This window comes from Meriones unguiculatus, chromosome 5, assembly GCF_030254825.1.
Source record: "Meriones unguiculatus strain TT.TT164.6M chromosome 5, Bangor_MerUng_6.1, whole genome shotgun sequence".
Classification (NCBI taxonomy): domain Eukaryota; kingdom Metazoa; phylum Chordata; class Mammalia; order Rodentia; family Muridae; genus Meriones; species Meriones unguiculatus.
Window position 1 is genome coordinate 127,242,209 of NC_083353.1, and position 22,068 is coordinate 127,264,276.

Sequence of the window (22,068 nt, forward strand, 5' to 3'; positions counted from 1 at the left end):
AAACTCAAAACTATAGGCTTTAGAAGACATATAGGTTACAAAGTTAGCCTAACCCTTTCAGCTCCAATGGCTTTTTTTTTTTTTTTTTTTTTTTTTTTGCGGGGGCTGTATTCTCTGCCAGAAAGTATAAAGGAAGGACCTGCGCTCTTAGAGTGAAAGACTACCTCCTTCATAAGAGGTGAGTCTCAGGCACTAACACATGCGTGTGAGTACAAGTACCTAGGAGGTCAGAGGCATCAGATCACCCAGAGCTGAGGTCATAGGTGGCTGTGAGAATTTTGATGTGGGTACAGGGAGCCAGACTCAGATCCTGAGCAAGAATAGCACATGCTATTAACTGCTGAGCCATCTCTCCATTCCCGTGAAGCTTGCCTTTTATAAAACATGCTTGCTAATTCAGGAAATCATAACAGCCTGGAAGTTAACTGCAGAAAGCCCTTCAGTTAGTGGTCTACTTTCTCTTTGATATTGTTTAGGTTTGGACCATCATCCAATGGCCCATGTATTAAAATCTTGGTCTTCAGCAAGGTGCTGTTGAAATGTGGAGAAAATAGTAAGAGGTAAGCAATTGAGGGCATATTTGGGGCCCCACGGGTAAGCCCTTGGAAGAGACACTAGGTCCCTGGCCTCTTCCCTTTTTCTCTCTGCTTCCCAGTCACTGTGACAACAGTAGCGTCGTTTCTGTGAGTTTCTTCCCCAAAGTGCTGCATGGTCTCAGGCCCAAAACAGCAGGGCTGAGTGGTCATGGCCTGAGACCTCTGGAAACATGAGTAAAATAAGCCTTTCCTTCTTGGTAACAAAGCTGTCAGCTTGACTCTCCCATGAATATTCTGGCTGCCACAGAGCTGCTAAGACTGCACCTGCCTTCACTCTGCTGACATTCTCACTTTATCACTGTAAATTACCATAGTGTATTGACCTCTGCCCCTCACCTTTCCTCCCTTTGGCCTCTCCATCTTTAGGTGCCATTTTTATGTTATTGAGTTTCATTACAATGAAATGGTTGCCTCAAATATGTGAGAGGCCCTCTGAGATACAACCTTATCTTCACAAAGTGCCTTTGAAAGAACTGGCTTTCCCAAATGCTTGCCCTTAAGATCAGCTTTGAATTGCTAAAGAAAAGAAACCATCTTTGCAACATTTAAAAAAAAACTTTTTATTGATTCTTTGTGAGTTTCACATCGTGCACCCCAAATCTCACTCATTTCCCCATCCCCTCATATCTATATCAGCCCTCAGCCCCTAAAACCTCCCCCCTAAGTTAAAACACACACACACGCACACACAAAACAAAAATAAAAATAAAAACAAAGCAAAGCATAGAAAACATCTCATCGGGGAAGCTATGGTTTATACATCAGAGTGTGTGCCACAAATCAGTGCTCTGAACAAAATTACTCCTGTGGCACGAGTAATGAAAGAAGGGACTGAAAACAAGAAATGACACATTAATGAGAAGTCTAGTCTTGGAAGCATCATGTCTACATTAAAACAGAGAGTTAAAAACTGCCCTACAGACTATCAAAGCAGATGCTGAGCCTGATGGGCAACTGTTGGGCAGAGTGAATGGAATTTTAGGTAAGAAGTGGGAAATAGTAAGAGCTTGAGAGGACAGGGTCTCCACAAGGAGAGCAACAGAACAAGGAAATTTGAACACAGGGAACTTCCCAGAGACTCATACTCCAACCAAGGACTATTCATGGAGATAACCTAAAACCCCTGCACAGATGTAGCCCATGGCAGTTCAGTGTCCAAGTGTGTTACATAGTAATGTGAAGAGGGACTGCCTCTGAGATAATCTGATTGGCCTGCTCTTTGATCACCTCTCCCTTTGTGGGGAGCAGCCTTACCAGGCCACAGTAGAGGACAATGCAGCCACTTTTGATGTGAACTGATAGACTAAGATCAGAAAGGAGAGGAGAACCTCCCCTTATCAGTGGACTTGGGGAGTGGCATGCATGCAGAAAGGGGAGGGAGGGTGGGATTGGGAGGGGAGGAGGGAGGGGCTTATGGGGGGTTATAAAATGAATAAAGTGTAATTAATAAAATAAAAAAATAAAAAAACAACTCCTAAATAGACAAAAACATATGCAGATGTCTTGCATTTAAGAAGGATAATTATCTCAATGTGGCATGACCAAGATATATATTTTCATCTCTACATACCTCCAATACCAAATCATAAATTTAATAGAATTAAATACTGTTACTGGAATCAGAAATTTTTAAAGCTATTTGAAGTTATGTCAAAAACACATACTTTCCTTGATTGAGATGAAAGAGAAAATAGTGTTTGAAAATGAAGGCGGCTTTACAGTTCAGTGTGGGGACACTGGAGAAGCCTTGCATGGGAAAATCTTAAGTGCTACCACAATGTTCTGAAAATGTTATCAGTAATTACTTTTATCATGAGTAAATATTTTTAAGGTGCTTGAAAAAAAATAGTTCTTACAGTATTGCTCATGATTCAAAACAAGTGAAATTGTACATTCTATTTATGGGTTAGGGCCAGCCAGTAGAAAACTCATTACAGCTTCGTTTTCAGTTCTCTGTCACTCTCAAGCTCGGGACTTCTGTTCACGTCCATGCACTCGCTTTCCTTCCCTGTGAGCTTCATCTCTTCAGGTTCAGTTTCCAAAGAGGCAACATCTCCAGGGAGTTGGAGCTTCCTCACAAGCATTAGAATGAAGAATGCAGGGAGATAGCTTGATCCTCTTAGTGCTGCAGGCACCCCAAGGTAAATGCGCCTATTGAAAAGAGCTCATCTGTATTAAATCTCAATGTGTTTAGTGAAAGCTAATTTTGTATACTCTTACAGATCCTTTATTCTTTGAAGATTATTCTTTGGTGATTATTTTTCCCCATGTACTTTATATAATATACTTTGGAGAGTTATTAATTCTATTTGTTAAAATGCCAAAAAACTTCAACCACAAAACTAAATGTAATTTGTTTATTTTGGTGATGGCTAGTTTCCATTGTCAGCCTGACTGAATTTAGGATCAATATAGAAATACATCTATGGGTGTGTCTATGAAGATGTTTTTAGAAAGATTGAGCTGGAAATGAAAATGAGGACCATGCGCTGAGCTTCTAGCACTAGGTGCTTCCTGACAGAGCCTGTAACATGGCCGCACTCCTCAAACTCTGCTAACATATCTCCTCTGTTATTCCCTTTCGCTTGGTCACCACAGTTCCTCTGCCATTACTGCCTGTTCTCTGAAATACTGACCCCCCCCAAATTCCTGTATTACATTGAGGGAACTCTTCTGTTTTGTTTGCTCATGTTTTGATTGCACATGTATAAAAAATGATTAAGTCGCTTTCCCAGTCTTTTCTCCTACTCAGCATTGGTATGCTATGTTCCACCAACAGATTTTTGTGATGTTGAAAACCTTTTACACCTCAAATTGTGGCAGCCAAACCATGGAACTGGGTGAGCTGCCCCGGAGCAAGAGTGAGTTCAAGACATGTCCGAACCCCCAAAATCTTGTCTTCTGACTGGCAAGAATAGCACTGTTCCCTCCGTGTCCTGGGCCGGCGTGTTCTGGTACATACAGCTTTATGGCTGACCCTCATTTCTGCCACCCCTGAGGCAGTCACAAAGCCCAAGGTCACGTTATTCTAGATTGTGTGATCTGTACAGCACTATGCATCATACCGTATTTTAAATTGTATAGGTCAAATTTCTTCTCTCCTTATATGTGCATGTCCAGCAAGCACCTAGAATTCCTCTTCATGCAAATGAAGTATTCTCAGCACCTCAACCCCCGGCAATGATGTATATGCACCCCCAAAACCCCTACCCACTCCCCAAGGTTTATGTAGCCCTTGTCCCCATCTCCCCCAATAAAGTAGCTGATTCACTGAAGACTGTCTCTGGAGAAGTCTGTTCCTCCAGGACTCAGGCCAACCAAGACCCTGCCTGCACCCTCTCGCCCTACTTGCCTGGTGTGCAATGTACTTGGATATCCTGAGGGGCAAAAGTATAAGATAAGTCCTAGGAGTCACTGGTATATATTAGTAGATTCAATTTGTTCATTTCCATGCATAATTTTGCATGGTTAAACATGAAGACTGTAACAGCTTCCTAGAATAGATTAGGTAATTTTTCCCTTTTACTGTTATAAGACACCTATTTTTTTTTGTATATTTGATAAAGTATGCCTTAATGTTTTGGGGATTATTGTGTTAGGAACATGTGTATTTTGGCATATGCACATTTCTAAATAACCATGCAAGTATTCCTTCCTGTTCTCAACATATTTATAGTAAAATCTGGTGTGATGCATAATGTTGTCAACTTCACACAATCTAGAATCTCTTGGGAAGGGAGTGTCCGTGAAGACCTGTGTGGATTGTGTTGGCCTGTGAACATGACCATGGGACATTTTCCTGATTACATTCATTGGGGTACGAAGCACCAGGCCACAGTGGGCAGCAACATTCTACAGGCAGGAAACTCAGGAATACAGAAGAAGAGCAAATGTTCATGGCTACCGTTACAGGAGCAATACATAACTATAGTACATATGTGTAGATGCCTAAAACTTCAGATGAAACAGTCTAGAAATGTAATTAATTGTCTTTCTAGATGGATAGTTGATTAAGAAACATCTTAGTTTACTTCTCTGCCACTGTTATGAAGACCCTTAGAAGATAATTTGTCTCACAATCCTGGGACACAGTCCACCATGGGACATCCATGGGTTCCCAGAGATGAGACTGCCAGTCAAATTTAAACAGCGGGTTCCTTCTCAATATAGCCCCTGTGTATAGCACAAGCCAAGTTTTGTTAAACTGCATGCTACTACACAGACTTGGGGTTCTCCTACCATCAGGCTGCAAACATGAAAGGGCTGTGAACTATCCAGGAGCCAGAATTCCAGAATCCATGCTTCCCCAAATGTATTGGGATTCTATCATCTCAACCCCTGCAGAAAATTCCTCCTCTCTGTCCATAAATAAGGTGTTCTTAAGAAATATGAGATTTTGTTCATGTCTATAGCATACTTGTCCTCTGTCTCTGAATGCTGCTGTCCTGTTTATCTCCAGTGCCCTGCCATAATAGCTCAGCTCAAGATGCAGCTCTCTCCCCTGCTACTCCAGGGCCTCTATTCAGACACTTGCTAAGTCTCTAAAGCACTCTGAAGGGATTTAGAAAAACCACTCATGCTTAATCACTGTAGGAACAATGAGGAAAATATAAACATATATAAATAAGGAAATTATAACATCTATGCACATTATGAAAATGAAGCCAAACATAATCTTATCACTTAAGACAATTTTAGATAAGAATAGAAACATTTCTATGCTACATAATTAGGTCAAAAAGTTATCTTTACCTGAAACTATTTACATCGTACATCCTGCACGCCCCTGGCTCACCACATTTCAGAGTTCCCCAGTGCAAACATGTTTTGTCTATTAAAGCACCCAAGTAAACAGGGGCTGGAATGCCAGCTGCAAGGAAAAGACAAAAAGAAATAAAACCAACCTCAAACAAATCAACAACAACAGCAAAACCCCAGCCTGTTTATAGCAATAAAAAGAGAGAGAGAGAGATTTGTTATTTTACTTGGGAATACTTCAATTTTCCTATTTTTTTAAGAAAACAATATAACAAATTATGAACCAAATGCGCTAAACCTACTTTTGGGAGTTATTAGTTAATGTGAACTTTCTAGATCACAACACATGGAAACTATATATATAAGATGCAAAGAAAGTATTCCTTGAGTTCATAATCATAAACCATGTATTTTCTGAAATGTTTTGTGACAAAGACCATTTCCTAATGATTTTATTCTTGAATATACTAAAAGACAAAAGGTGTAATTAACTTCAAGTAAGATCTTTAAAGACAAGGACAAACATTTTGCTATAGTTACTTCATTCTCAGACTGATTACAAGTAGCCATTTCCAAACCTAGGGGATCAGTTAGTGAACTGATGTTCAGGGTAAAGTGAGCAGAGCACACCTATGTGAAAGATGCTACAAGGTCATTGGAACATCCTGGATATGGGCAGTTGGGATAATGCAAATCCAGAGACAAATTATCTTTACCTCTCTTATTGATCATTCATTGCTCCATCCCTGACTTTATATCATGTGACTCTCAGATGAAGCTTTGGTGATGTATTGACTGAAAAGTTCAATAGGTTCCATCCACTCAAACACTAAGAATGCCATCAGATAATATTGGAGACTAAAACAGAATTCCCTGCTTTGCTGTAACTAACCTACCTGATGATCTCACAGACAGAGTTGAGAAGCGCCTTGTTCACCTATTCCTTTGTTCTCTAACTACAAATATCACTAAACAGTCCTCATGTTGTAACATAAAATTTGGATGACCTGAATCTGTGTGCCCATTTCATGCTTACTCATGTTTGATTCTAGAATAAACTATTATCCACTTTAACGGGAGAGTTGTGCTTTGGGTTTACAAGACAGTTTCTGTCTCCTTATTCAGAAAAAAAAATAATTGATTTACTAAGCACTTAATATTGGTCTGATATGTTGGGGGAAATTCTTCATACCAAATATTCTAGTGAAAAATGTATGTAATCCAATTCCAAGTGACTTCTCTTCAGACTTGATGCACCTGAAAAATATATACATACATACATATATACGTATATACTTTTATGCTTGCATACATATCTGCCCTAGCTTCTCCCAATAACAGTGGGAGCTCATGATTTTAGTGTTTAAGCTTTTTGTCCTGTAAAGCTCTACCTCTGTTAAGCCCTCACAGAGAAAGGACAGTAAGCCCTTCTGAAAGCTGGCCTTCACACATCTAATGTAGGGCTGAGACAAGTAACAGACATTGTCTGCTACCCTAGATGAATAGTTTCCTGGTTACCATGGTGACCACCATGCCGTACACACCATAATGGACCCACATCTTTGAAACCAAAACCAAATAAATCTTTACTTTCTTAAATTGTTTGCCAGGCATTTTGTCATGTTGATAAAAAAGCAAACCCATCTCACATAAAAATTCAAAATATGGTAAATGCAGTCCCACAGATAAACAGAGAAAGTACCCATTTTGTATGCTGTGGCATTAAGAAAATGACTCTGTTATATGGATTTAGCAATTTTAGACATTTGTCTGTCCTATTCTGCCTAAAATAAGACTTGAGACTGTTTTGAGAATTATGTACAAAGGGGAGGCCTATAAAGCCATAAGGATAGGGGATCCAAGATAGCAGCAACCAGTGCACACCGTATTTAAGGGGCAGAGGATCTGAAACTCCAAATTTGGTGAGTGGAGGGGCAGCTGAAGCCAGAACATTGACATTGAGGCTTTCTGGATGAGAGGGGACAACCGATGAGCTGAGACCATTTGGATCCAGGTCACCCACGGACATTTCTATGGACTGAGAGTGGTGAATATTCAACCACTCTGCACTTCCCCATAACCCAGTCATGACCTCCCTCCTCAGAGGCCCACAGTGCCTGCTGCTACTAGCACAGAACTCCCTGCTCTGTAACTAAGACAGCAGAGGTGGGCTTTCCACTTCATCAATCAGCAGGCTGCCACCTGTACTGTCCTTACACTCTCCAGGTCTATAGGCAGCAGTACTGGCTGCCCAGGGCCCCCCAGTCTGTGACTGTACTGGCCTCCCAGAGCTGCTGAGGCTGCAGCAACACTGAGCTGATGGATCTCCTACACTATTGTTAGCCCCAGTGTGCCCAAATCTGAGAGTAGAGAACAAGAGTAATCCTTGTGCTTCCCAATTAGGCCTGCTAGAGAGTGACAGTATCCTCAAGTGAGTGAGTGCAGAGCCCCAGATCAAGGGTCTCTCTGTGCTAGCAAAAGACATTGGATCCCTCCCACCCACAGTCCAGCTGTGGGCAACTAAGGATTCTTGGGACAGCATTCTCAACACTGAAACCCCTGTTCTGTGGGTTTACCAGTGGAGTCCAGGAAACAATTCCTTGAGCCCAGGCAGATCTGAACACCAGGAGGACAGGATGACAGGCCTGTAGGCCACTGAGGTATTCAGGAAACATGCACACGCACATTGCACCTGTGAACAGCGCCAACACCCGAACACCCTCCCTTGCTTTAGCCCCACATTCTAGGCATCTACACTCTCTTCAAGGCACACTTTCACGCCCACACCCACACTTGCTCGCCTGCACTTGTACACCTGCGCTGGCTGCAACCTTCTTCCCTTAGCTACAGCTGAAACACCAACACACAAACTCAAACCACTGAATTTCTCTCATCTTCCCTGAAGAATATTCCAGACACCAGAAAAAGACCCACTCTGAAGTACAGACTCCAGGAATAAACAGTGAAGGTTATGGATAAGCAAATGGCTAGAAGTTGGCATAAGAACACATCCAACAAAAATCAGGACTTAATGGCCTCACCAGCAACCCCCAAAATCAATGGATATTTTAATTCCTTGGAAACAGGGGAAAATGATATTAAATCTATGCTTATCCAGTTGTTAGAGGCACATTAAGAGGAAATGAATAAATCTCTCAAAGAAATAGCTAAACAAATGGAGGCAAATAAAGAGGAAATAAACAAAGCTCTCAAAGAAATACAGGCAACTATAGCCAAACAAATAGAGACATAGGTAGAGGCACCATTGGTGACATATAAAGAGGAATCAAAAAAAGATGCCATCATGGAAAGACAGAAATCCACATTCAAACAGATGAAGGAATGGCATAAGTCATGAAAACAGAATTAAAATCAACAAAGAAAACACAAACAGAAAAAAACCTGGAGCTAGAGAACTTAAGAGAACACACAGGTAAGCATCACCAATAGAATACAAGAGATGGATGAGAGAATCTCAGGTGCTTAAGATACAATTGCAGAAATTGACACACCTTTCAAAGAAAAAGTAAAACTGAAAAAGTTCCAAACACAAAACATCCAAGAAATCAAGGATGCCATGAGAAGACAAAAATCTAAGAATAATAGGAATAGGTGAAAAAGAAGACTCCAGGCTCCAAGGTCCAATAAATATTTTCAAGAAAATCATAGAAGAAAATTTTCCCAACTTAAAGGAAGAGATGTGCATAAATATACAAGAGGCCTACAGAATACCAAATAGACTAGACCAGAAAAGAAACTCCTCACATCACATAATAATCAGAACACTAAATCTACAGAATAAAGAAAAAATATTAAAAGTACCAAGGGAAAACGGCCAAGTAACATATAAAGGTAGACCTATCAGAATCACACCAGACTTCTCTTCAGAAACTATGAAAGCCAGAAGGGCCTGGGCAAATGTCGCACAGACTCTAAGGGAACACAGATGCCAACCCAGACAAGGCTTTCAACCAATGTAGATGGAGGAAACATTATATTCTATGACAAAACTAAACTAACACAATATCTACACAGTACCCTAGCCCTAAAGGAAATAGTAGAAGGAAAACTCCAATCCAACAAAAACAATTACACCCAAGAAAACACAGGATATAGATAACTTCACAACAAAAAAATTAAAAGAAAACAAACATAGAATCACTAATACCACCAACTCCATAAAACAACAACAACAAAAACAAAGAAACTAATATTCATTGGTCACTATTGTCTATCAACATCAAGAGACTCAACTTTCCAATAAAAAGACACAAACTAACAGAACGTTTGTGGAAACAAGACCCAACATTCTGCTGCATCCAAGAAAGACACCTGTGCAACAAAGATAAACACTGCCTCAGAGTAAATGGCTGGAAAATGTTTTTAAAGCAAATGGACCCAGAAAACAAGCTGGAGTAGCCATCCTAATATCTAATAAAATACACTTTCAACCAAAATTAATCAAAAAAGATGAGGAGGGGTACTTCATTCTCATCAAAAGAAAAATTCACAAGGAGGACATCACAATCCTGAACAACTACACCCCAAATAAAAGAGCACCTGCATTCCTAAATGAAACATTAAAGCTTAAATCACACATTGATCTGAACACCTTAACAGTGGGAGACTTCAACACTCCAACCTCGCCAAGGGACAGATCATCTAGACAGAAGCTAAACAGGGATATAAAGGCACTTACAGAAGTCCTAAATCAAATGGACCTAATAGATGTCTACAGAACTTTTCACTGAAACTCAAAAGCGTATACCTTTTTTTTCAGCACCTCATGGAACATTCTCAAAAATTGAACATATAGTTGGGCACAGAGCAAGCCTCAACAGATACAAGAAAATCAAAATAATCCCTTGTATCCTATCAGTCCACCCTGGCCTAAAACTAGACCTCAACAACAATAGAAATAGCAAATAGCCTACATACTGGAAACTAAACAAGTCTCTATTCAACGACAGCTTGGTCAGGAAAGAAATGAAAAAAGAAATTAGCCACCTCCTAAAATTCAATGAAAATGAAGGCACAACTTATCCAAACCTATGAGACACAATGAAAACAGTGCTAAGAGGAAAGTTCATTGCACTAAGTGCCTCCAGAAAGAAGCTGAAGACATATTATACAAGCAACTTAATGGCACACCTAAAAGCCCTAGGGAAAAAGAAGAAGCAGACACACCCAAGAGGAGCAGATGATTGGAGATATTCAAACTCAGAGGTGAAATCAATGAATTTGAAACAAAGAAAACAATTCAAAGAATCAGTGAGACCAAGAGCTGGTTCTTTGAGAAAATTAACAAGGTAGACAAATCCTTAGCCAAACTAACTAAAAGCAGAGAGAAACTTTCCAAATCAGCAAAATCAGAAATTAAAAAAAGGCCATGAAAACTGAGGAAATTCAAACAATCATTAGGACTCACAAAAGCCTATCTGTCACATAATTTGAAAATCTAAAGGAAATGGACAATATTCTTGATAGATTCCATTTTCTAAAATTAAATCAAGGTCAGGTAAACAAATTAAATAATCCTATATTCCCCAAGGAAATAGAAGCACTTATTGAAAGTCTTCCTGCCAAAAAAGCCCAGGGCCAGACGGTTTCAGCACAGAATTCTACCAGCCCTTCAAAGAAGAGCTGACTCCAATTCTTTTCAAACTATTCCACAAAATAGAAACAGAAGGAACATTACCAAACTCATTCTATGAAGCCACAGCCACCTTGATTCCTAAACCACACAAAGACCCAACAAAAAAAGAGAACTTCAGACCTATCTTTCTTGTGAACATTTATGTAAAAATACTCAATGAAATACTTGCAAACTGAATCTAAGAACACATAAAAGATATTGTCCACCATGACCAAGTAGGCTTCATCCCAGGCATGCAAGGGTGGTTCAACATATGGAAATCCATCAATGTAATCCACCACATAAACAAATTGAAGGAGAAAAACCACATGATCATCTCCTCAGATCCCGAAAAAGCACTTGACAAACTTCAACATCCATTCATGTTTAAAGTCTTGGAGAGATCAGGGATACAAGGCACTTACCTAAACAGAGTAAAGACAATATACAAGCTTATAGCCAACATCAATCTAAACAGAGAGAAACGTAAATCAATCCCACTGAAATCAGGGAGAAGGAAAGGCTGGCTACTCTCTATATATCTGTTTAAAATAGTACTTGAACTCCTAACAAGAACAATAAGACAACTAAAGGAGATCAAGGTGATACAAATCAGAAAGCAAGAAGTATAAGTATCACTATTTGCAGATCATATGATAATATACATGAGTGATCCCTAAAATTCAACCAGAGAACTCCATCGGCTGATAAACACCTTCAAAAATGTGGCTGTATACAAAAAAATCAGTAGCCTTCTTGTATATGAAAGACAAAAGAGCTGAGAAAAAATTAGGGAAACAACACCCTTCACAATAGTCACTCTAACCAAGCAAGTGAAAGAACTGTTTGAAAAAAAAAAAAAACCTTCCAGTCTCTGAAGAAAGAAATTGATGAAGATATCAGAAGATCGAAAGATCTCCCATCCTCAGGGATCGGTAAGATTAACATAGTGAAAATGGCCATCCTTCCAAAAGGAATCTACAGATTCAATGCAATTCCCATGAAATTACCAACACAATTCTTTACAGACCTTGAAAGAAAGATTCTCAACTTCATATGGAAAAATAAAAATCCAGGATTGCCAAAACGATCCTGTACAACAACAGATCATCTGGAGGTATCTTCATCCCTGATCTCAAGCTGTAGTACAGAGCAACAGTAATAAAAACTGCATAGTACTGGCATAGAAACAGAATGATTGATCAATGGAATTGAATAGAAGATCCATAAATAAACCTGCTTTTTGACAAAGATGCCAAAACCATACAATGGATAAAAGACAGCATCTTCAACAAATGGTGCTGGTTTAAATGGGTGTCTACATGCAGAAAAATGAAAATAGATCCATACTTATCACCCTGTACAAAACTAAAGTCCAAGTGGATCAAAGACCTCAACATAAAACTAAACACACTAAATCTGTTAGAAGAAAAAGTGGGGAAGAGCCTTGAACTCATTGGCACAGGAGACAACTTCCTGAACACAATACCAATAACACAGGCTCTAAGGTCAACAGTCAATAAATAGGACCTCATGAAACTGAAAAGCTTTTGTAAAGCAAAAGACACTGTTGTCAGAACAAAACGACAGGCTACAGACTGGGAATGGATCTTCACCAACCTATATCTGACAGAGGGCTAATATCCAGAATATATAAAGAACTCAACAAATTAAAAAGCAACAAAACAATAATCCAGTTATAAAATGGGGTACAGAGTTAACAGATAATTTACTGCAGAGGAATATCAAATGGCAGAGAAACACTTAAAGAAATGTTCAATGTCCTTAGTCATCATGGAAATGTAAACCAAATTACCCTGAGATTTCACTTTACATCCATCAGAATGGCCAAGATGAAAAACTCAAGTCACATTACCTGCTGTAGAGGACATTTTCAATGAGAACACTCCTCCATTGCTGGTGGGAATGTAAACTTGTACAACTACTCTGGAAATCAATCTGGTGCTTTCTCGGACAATTAGGAATAGTGCTTCCTCAAGATCCATCTATACCACTCCTAGGCATATATCCAAAAGATGCTGAAGTACACAACAAGAACCTTTGGTCAACCATGTTTCTAGCAGCTTTATTTATAATAGCCAGAAGTTGGAAACAACCCAGATGCCCCTCAACTGGGGAATGCATACAAAAATTGTGGTACGTTTACAAAATGGAATACTACTCAGCAATTAAAAACAAACAAACAAAAAATCATGAAATTTGTGGGCAAATGGTGGGATGTAGAAAAGATCATCCTGAGTGAGGTATACCAGAAGCAGAAAGACACACATGGTATAAACTCACACATAGATATTAGATCTATAATATAAGATAAACATACTAAAATCTGTTCACCTATTGAAGCTAAGCAAGAAGGAGGATGCCGGATAAGAGGATCAATCCTCATTCAGAAAGGCAAAGACATAGGAAGAGAGACAACACAGGGAACAGGACAGGAGCCTACCACAGAAGGCCTTTGAAAAATGATATTCAATAGGGTATCAAAGCAGATGCTGAGACTCATAGCCAAACTTTGTGCAGAGTTCAGGGAATCTTATGAAAGTAGGGGGAGATAGAAAGACATGGAGGGGACAGGAGCCCCACTAGGAGAACCAAGATATATGGGCTCAGGGGTCTTTTCTGAGACTGATAATACAACCATGGAGCATGCATGGAGATAACCTAGAACCCCTGTACAAATGTAGCCCATGGCAGCTCAGTCTCCAAATGGGTGCCCTCGTAAGGGGAACAGAGACTGTCTCTGACATGAAATCAGTGGCTCGCTCTTTGATCAGCTCCCCCTGAGGAGGGAGCAGCCTAACCAGGTCACTGAGGAAGACAATGCAGCCAGTCATGAAGAGACCTGATAAGCTAGGATCAGATGGAAAAGGAGGAGGACCTCCACTATCAGTGCACTTGGAGAGGGATATGGGCAGAGAAGATGAAAGGAGGGTGGGATTGGGAGGTAATGGGAGGATGCTACAGCTGGGTTACAAAGTGAATAAACTGAAATTAATATAAAAAATTAAAATTTAATAAAGCCATAAAGATAAAAATAGAAAAATATTCTTATAAATTAGGAAAATGGACACCCATTTAAAATGTGCTTTTTTCAACCAAATACACCTTTGGGTAAGAAAATCATAATATATGCAACTGTTAGGATTTCATTTCTGAAGTGATTCCATGAAAGAGCTCAAGAAAACACAACAGACTAGAAGAATAGTAATAGTATGCAAACAAAAGTAGTATATTATCCATCATTTACACTGCAGTCATCAAATTCAACAAGAAAGAGCAAAGAAATAGAGAAAAGTTATCTGAGTAGACTTTAACCTCTTTACATCAATAAATTACACATTAGGGCCTACAAGATGGCTCAGTAGAAAGTTGCTCGCCACCATGCTTGACAATGCTTGGAACCCACATGGGGCAAAATGAACCAACTCCTGTGAGATGTCTTGTAACTTCAATATTAATGCCATGGCATGCCAGCACACACACACACACACACACACACACACACACACACACAGAAAGAGAGAGAGAGAAGGGAGAGAGCCATGCTGGCACACATGTGCACATACACACAAAATATTTCAAATAATTACACATTAAAACTTCAATTAACCACATTTTTTACACCCAGTTGAAGAGTCAACTTCAGAAAGTAAGGTAACTGAGAAGGTGAGTGGCAGATGGGAGTGAGAGTAGGTATGCAGTAAACGTGAGAGCATCTCTACAGAGCATGTTTGGAGGTTCTAACAGGAGAGTTCAGCTGCTCATATGCCCTACACCTATGACCATCCTTCTCTATGAGGAAAAGTCATCCTTGTCAAATGAGTATGCAGCTTTGGAACTGAGGCATCTGGAGTAGTGAGCAAGAAAGACACCACTTAGCCACATCAGCTGAATCTGCCTGGCATGTGAAGGGTGACAGGTGTCACAGCCAAATGTCCCTGAAGAACAAGTCTTAATAACCAGCAATTATTGGTGCCTTTATCTGTCCATGACCCTATAGACTGAAACAAGGCATATACCACATCTCCATCTGTGGGAATGAATATAGGAGCATAGCATCTTGCAATGGGAAATGAGTATATAAGAATATTCAGAGTCCAATTGGGTTACATAGTAATGTGAAGAGGGACTGCCTCTGACATAATCTGATTGGCCTGCTCTTTGATCACTTCCCCCTGGGGGGGAGCAGCCTTACCAGGCCATAGTAGAGGACAATGCAGCCACTTTTGATGTGAACTGATAGACTAAGATCAGAAAGGAGAGGAGAGCCTCCCCTATCAGTGGACTTGGGGAGTGGCATGCATGCAGAGGGAGGAGGGAGGGTGGGATTGGGAGGGGAGGAGGGAGGGGCTTATGGGGGGATGCAGAATGAATAAAGTGTAATTGATGAAAAATTTAAAAAAAAAGAATACATATGTAGCCCATTCCAGTGAGTCTATATGATGAATAGAAGTAGGTGAAAGAAATAAGACAGGGGAAGGCAGTGAAGGGTAAGTGGAGGGGAGAAAGTAGGAAAGGAGGAGGAGAGGAAAAAAGAGGGAACAGGACAGGAGGGGATTGAAGGGGAGGAAAGGAGAAGAGAGGAGGGGATAGAAGAGGTTAAGGGGGAAATGAGAGGAAAGGAGCGGAGGGAAGAGGAGAGGAATGGACAGGACAGGACAGGATGGAAAAGAGAAATGTGAGAGGAGAAGAGGGAAATGAAGGAGAAAGAGAAGAGGGCACAAGGGAATCTGGGCAAGGAAACTGAAAAGCACAGGGAAAGAAAGGGAGATGAGAGAGACTTGGTCTATTCTACAAGGATGAAATGTTATGAATCACACATCGTGGCTAATACAACTTTGCTTCAGAATTCCCATGAGAAAAGAAATGAGGGCGGGGTTTGATCTGTTTCCCATTGCTGGTGTGTGTGTGGTTTTCTGGACGGGAAAGAACACCTGCTTAAAAACAATCTTTGAAACTGACTCTGCAGTGTCCTCAGTTTGTGTTAGAGAGTTGAGTATATATCACTGCATTCATGGACCTTCTGATTTGAGAGTAGCTCTTATAACATACTTCTTTTTTTTTTTTTTTTTTTTAAGACAGGTTGAGCCCAGGGGCCCAGGATGTCAAAGGAGCCTGGTCCCTTTTACAGAGGAAGTTTCACACTCTGCCAGTCAGGTAGCTGAGACATAGGAAATGAGTGTTAGGCAACTCATCTTCATCTGCGAAAAAAGTCTGTTCATTTAGGCTTGATAAGGGGAGAAAATAAGAAAAGAGAAAAAGGAAAAAAAAAGTCGATGAGAATAAAACAGGGTCAGATGAAAGGGAAGGAGGTCCTCCTCTATCAGTGGACTTGGAAAGGAGTATGGAGGAGATGAGGGAGGGAGTGTGGGGTTGGGGAGGGAATGAGGGAGTGGATACAGCTGGGATACAGTGTTAAACAAATGTAACTAAGAAGAAAAATAAAAAATAAATAAATAAATAAAAAATAAATAAAGAAAAATGAAAAAAAAGTTCAGTGATCTTTAAATTACTGTTAAATTCAGCAGTGCTTAGTAGAAAAAGTATTGATAAAGATATTGTAGAGTATTGAGGTTCTAGAACCATGACTCCAGGGACCTTTATTGGGAAAGAGAATTTGGTAAATGACCAAAAGTATCTAAATGATATCTGTGCGATGGCTCAGTGGGTAAACTTGATTGATTCAAAGACTCAATGACCTGAGTTCAATCCCTAGAACCCAGGAGCACATGTAAAAATTTTAAAATACAGAAGTTCCAATCAGTGTCATACATCTGTAATCACAGCATCCCCACAGTGAAATAGGAGGAGAAAACAGTTTCTTGGGACCTTGAGAGCCAGGTAGGCTGGAGTACACAGGCAGCACAGAAGCAGGAATAAGAGAGGCCCTGCCTCAAATAGAAGAGGAAATTGGAGAACTGATTCCACAACATTGTCTTATGACTCAGGAGCCCACATTCACACACAGAAACACACACACACACACACACACACACACACACACACCTGTATGAAGAAGGAAAGAGAGAAAGCTAAATGAAGGAGTTGTTTATTACCTCAGAAGAACCATGTACCCAGGTATAGTTCCTAGTGAGAAGATGAAACTGTTAATTGCTGACATGATTAAATAGTACTGCAGCCTGTTAGCACAGTCACGGCCCTTCTTACACAGCCCGAGGACTGCAGATGAGTTTCCAGACGAGCGAATGCAGCTGCAGTTGTGAAACACCTGTCAAACAAACAAAAACAAACAAACAAACAAAAACCAGTCTCCTATTTAAGGAAGAAAACATTTAGTATTTTCTACAAAGCCAGTGAAAACAAAATGGGAGAGTATTGGGGTCAATGGTATAACTCAGAGAAAGAGTTCTCATCTAGTTTGAATGAGGACACAAGTTAGAGCAAAAACAGCATAAAATAAATAATACTAAGTAAATAAAATAGAGGTTCCTTGTTCCCTTTATTTTCATCTCTTTTTTGGTATCTCAGAAATCCATCCTAAAATATAAAAATGTATATTTAAAAATGGTATTATTTTTCTAAACACACTGAGTAAATAAGCAAAAATTAAATTATTCTGAATGCACGTCTAATTTTATTTTTATTTGTTTGTTTAGTTTTTCTTGTTTATCTGTGTGAATGTGTGTGTATTTGGGTCTGCATACATGTGTATGTATGTGCCTGTGTGTGGATATGTGTGTGCCATGGCATGCATATAGAAGGCACACAGTAAGTATGGGAGTTAGTTCTCTCTTTCTACTATGTGAGTCCCAGTATATAACTCTGTTGGTAAGGCCTGGTGGCAAATGTTTTTATCCACTGAGGTAACTTTAAAACCTGCACATATTTAAAAAAAAAAATATATATATATATATATATAATATACATATTACCTAGTGAAATAAGCACTAAAACAAAGTAGATTTAAGAATGTTGATGGGTTAGGTTCTTATTGATAAACAAAGCCATGTTACCAAACAAAAGTGTTTATTTTAAAAACTAAAGTCAATATTTTTTTAATTGTTACGTTTCTTATTCTGATTACCAAACAACCCTAAATATTATGACATGTTTAAGGGAAGGGAAAATGTTGGCTAAACTATTGCGATGAGGGCTGGGGAGATGGAACAGTCAGTAAGTTCTACACAAGCATGAGGACCTGAGTTCTCATCCTCAGCACACACATGAACAATGCATGCACAGAGCATGTGCTTTCAACACTGGTGCTGTGTGGTGGACACAGGTGACTCCCTGGGGCCCTCTTGCCAGGCAGCCTAAGAGGACCAGCAAGTTCCAGGCCAGTGGGATCCTGTCTCAAAAGCACCAAGTATATGCTTGGTGCCTGAGAGTCAACAGCTGAGGTTGCCTTCTGACCTGCATACGCACAGGCACCTGCACGCACACATACTGCACAATAGATCTAACAATCAATTAATTAAATCTTGTGATATGAAAAGATGTTTTTCTCCACCTCAAGTATAGGGCAATTTTGAGGCCATCATGAGACTCTATCACAACAAAGGGCAGATCCCGTCCAGAGTAACTTAAAGTGTTAACTTTAATGATGATGTATGTGTATGTTCTGTATCTGTGTGTACACAAACAGGTGCATGTGGGTGTCTGGGGAAGGCAGGGGAGAGTGTCAGGCGTCCTGCAGCTGGAGCTGTGAGCATCCCCATGTGGGTGCAGCAGGTACTCTTTTCAGCTGCGCTCTCTCTCCATCCTGTCCAGATATAGAGTACTCAGACCACTTGAATGATGACCTCAGACTCTGTCAAGGCTTTAAATAATCTGTAGGGATTGTAACGTCAAGGATGCATATACAGACTAAATTGAGTTGTTCACAAAAAATTAATCTTTTTTAAGCATGACTAATTTTGCTTTTTCAGCAGCTGTAGGCTTAGATCATGGCACATGTTAACACAGTACACACACATCAGCCCAGACACTGCAAGGATGTCTACCATGTTGATTCCTGTTCCGACAGACTTCTCACAGCCTGCAAGGCAGGCGGACATGTATGCTAGGCCATTGTCCCCACACACCGGATCCCATGTTTTCGTTAAACAGCTACACCTTGTGTTGCAGTCAGCGATGACCATATTCTCCACATCAAGAGGCTGCGGAACTCTGAAATGATTTAAAAATAATGATGCAGATATTAAACCCACCCGAGCACTTTATTTTCTTCTCTTCAACTCAGCATGTGCACATGCACACACACACACATGCACAGAGAGAGAGAGAAAGAGAGAGAGAGAGAGAGAGAGAGAGAGAGAGAGAGAGAGATTATGTCTCCCTCAGAACAGAAACAAAATCATCCAAACATCAACCTGTAGTCTCTATACTGCTTTTGCACACTCAGCTATCTGATCTACTGGTCTCATGACTGCTTTTTTTTTTTTCTTTTCAATTACTTCAAAAACAAACGTTAAGTGCCTACCCTGTAGGAAATACGGTGCTGTTAGAGCCAAACTGAAGACGACTTATCTCTCATTGATCTGCATGATGGGAAATAATGAGAGGGATGGCTTGAACAAAATCTGTGCTTTCTATTTATAAGATAGACTCTGCACTCAGTCCTCAAACAGACTTGTTTGACTAATCAGCCATTCTCTTCTGAGATATGCATAGTGCACAGCATTTACAATGGGATTCAAAGAGGAAAATGTTGAGTTAGAGGCTGAATTCAAATCCTGTCCCTCAAACACAGTGCAGTCAGCATGATTGGAAATGGACTCAATGTGTGCAATTCTACCTCAATGTTGTTGAAGCCACTTACTGTAAACTCACTAATTCCCCGTGATTTTCAATATGTACATCACCAAAGTGAGTGGAAAATTTCTATCTTAAAAATACATTCAAATCAGATTATATCTATGTACATTATGTTATATAATTATATAAATAATTACTTATTTTATATTTGAAATTACTTAAATATTACAATTTTTAAGAATTTTGAAAATTTACTTTTAATCTCTGTCTTTGTCTTTCACTTTTCCTCTCTCTGTCCCTTGTGTTTGTGTGTGTGTGTGTTGTGTGTGTGTATGTTTGTGTAAGCACACCGGTACAACAGCACAAATGTGGAGGTCAGAATATACCCTTTTACCTTGTTGGATTCACAGTCCTCTGTTGTTCACTGCTACAAATGCCAGACTAGCAGGCCCTGAACTTTCAGGGTTTCCTGGCTGTGCTGCTGAGCTTACAGTAGCAGCACTGGGATGAGAGTTACCCTACCATGTCAAGCTTTCCATGGGTTCTGGGATCTGAACTCAGGACATCCTGCCTGCTCAGCAAGCAGTTTACCACTGAGACCCCTCCTAAGCCCTTTGAAAAGAACCTACAAATATATGCTTTATTTCATTTTAATTGATTGATCTTATAACTATGTCCTAAATTAAGTTTTAAATTTCCAGTGCTAATATAGAATATGGCAAGGCAACCCTTAAAATGTAAAATCTAACACTACAGAGAATATGAGATATAACTTTACCAGTGACATATAGAAATATATACATTAATTGACTTATCATATATTAGATTCAATTATGTTAAACTTGAGCCCATTGTGGAGTACTGTGGAGGCCTGCTTGCCTGTACATTCAACTTTTAATGCTATCTATTTGTGGGAGTATAAAATACATAGATAATTTAGGCTATAAAGCACTAGGCTGTTTCCTTTATTTCACTTTAAAGCAGACAAGTATATCACCATGTAACCACCAGTATGCTTGTGAAATCATAAACTTAGTCATTGGTAGTCTTCAGAACACTTTAATAAGCTTACAACTTATATGAGGTGGCATAGAATTTTAAGTGGAAGAATGGATCGCTGCCATTAAGTCATTATAAAAAGACCTGGTAGAATATAACTCTTGGAGAAAATAGACTAGCAATTGTGAAAATATTTTGATCTTCATTAGGAAACAACATACCCTTCATAAGAGGTAGTCAAGCCAGCGACTGGAAAATTATCACAGGTCATCATAAAGTTACAGAAATATAGAAGGTATTCAGTCATACATAGGCAGAATGCTATGTGTGCAGCTTTCTTGACAGTAACCTTGAACTTCTTCATAAAAAAGCCACCAACTAAATAGCCAACACATATTGGAAGAATGGTATAAAAACCTATGAATGCAAGCAAATCGTATTTATAAAAGGCAGCAAGAAGTAAATGTTATAAATTTGTAAAATACATCTTAAAATCTATCTTTAATATACAGTGATTCTAACCCCTACTCCCTCACATATTATATAAAAAGTTTTCATATGCCCTAGTGTCACTTTAAAGACACAATTAACATTTTTATTTAATATTAATAAATTAATATTTATTTAATATTTGCAGCAGGTTGTAAATAACTTATACAAACAAAAACACATTATACAAACAAATACACATATATAATATTAGCTATTTCTTGTATTTCTTTCCAATATGTCTCCCGGGAATTTGACTCTGCTAGAGCTGATTTTTTTTATCATTATAATTTATCAGTTTGTATCCAAACTGTAGCTCCCTCCCTCATCCCCTCCCAATCCCACCCTCCCTCTCTCTTCTCCAGGGTCATATTGAGAGGATTTTGAAGGTTGTTGCTGAGTCTGTGCTTTATCAAGTGTAGAGCATTTTGTCCATTGTGGAAGCTGAACAGCACTCTTCCTCCCTGACTCTCTTTACCAGCCAAAATCAAAGGAGAAAAAGAAAAGGGAAGAGAAAGTCCTGGCTGTGCTGCATTCACACCATGCCAGCACCAGGCATGGAAGAATGTAACCACCTTCCTCAGATCCGTACATTGGCGTTTAGTTTTATACGTCTGAGGGTGAGGACTTGGATTTGGACTTTCAGAAATTTCTACACGAAAGGAATGCTGGCATCATATGATCCTAAAGTTTCAAAAGTAAAATGAACCCAGGAAAATCACAAAGTTCCCTCATAGGTTCCTCAGACCAGGGAACAAAGCAACAAAATTAGGAGAGTAAAAATTGAAGCACAGACGTAGCCTGGGAGTAATATACAGAATCCCAGTGAGTAACTCTGTATTCCTCTGTGAA

At 39.5% G+C, this 22,068-nt stretch overlaps 1 protein-coding gene across 19 annotated transcripts in view; it reads right to left on the bottom strand.

The window, feature by feature from the left end:
- Window positions 1–1,131: 1,131 nt before the first annotated feature.
- The window catches only part of LOC110542238 (solute carrier organic anion transporter family member 1A5-like), a 200,367-nt gene continuing 179,430 nt past the window's right edge, over window positions 1,132–22,068 (bottom strand). For all 19 annotated transcript variants that reach the window (XM_060384369.1, XM_060384370.1, XM_060384380.1 and 16 more), the window contains 6 exons: window positions 20,949–21,144; window positions 18,975–19,140; window positions 17,067–17,239; window positions 6,547–6,611; window positions 5,349–5,466; window positions 1,132–2,747 (listed from right to left, as the gene is read on the bottom strand). In XM_060384369.1, the coding sequence (XP_060240352.1) occupies window positions 2,528–2,747; window positions 5,349–5,466; window positions 6,547–6,611; window positions 17,067–17,239; window positions 18,975–19,140; window positions 20,949–21,144 (938 nt within the window). In that variant the 3' untranslated portion in view covers window positions 1,132–2,527. The remainder of the gene's footprint in view (window positions 2,748–5,348; window positions 5,467–6,546; window positions 6,612–17,066; window positions 17,240–18,974; window positions 19,141–20,948; window positions 21,145–22,068) is intronic.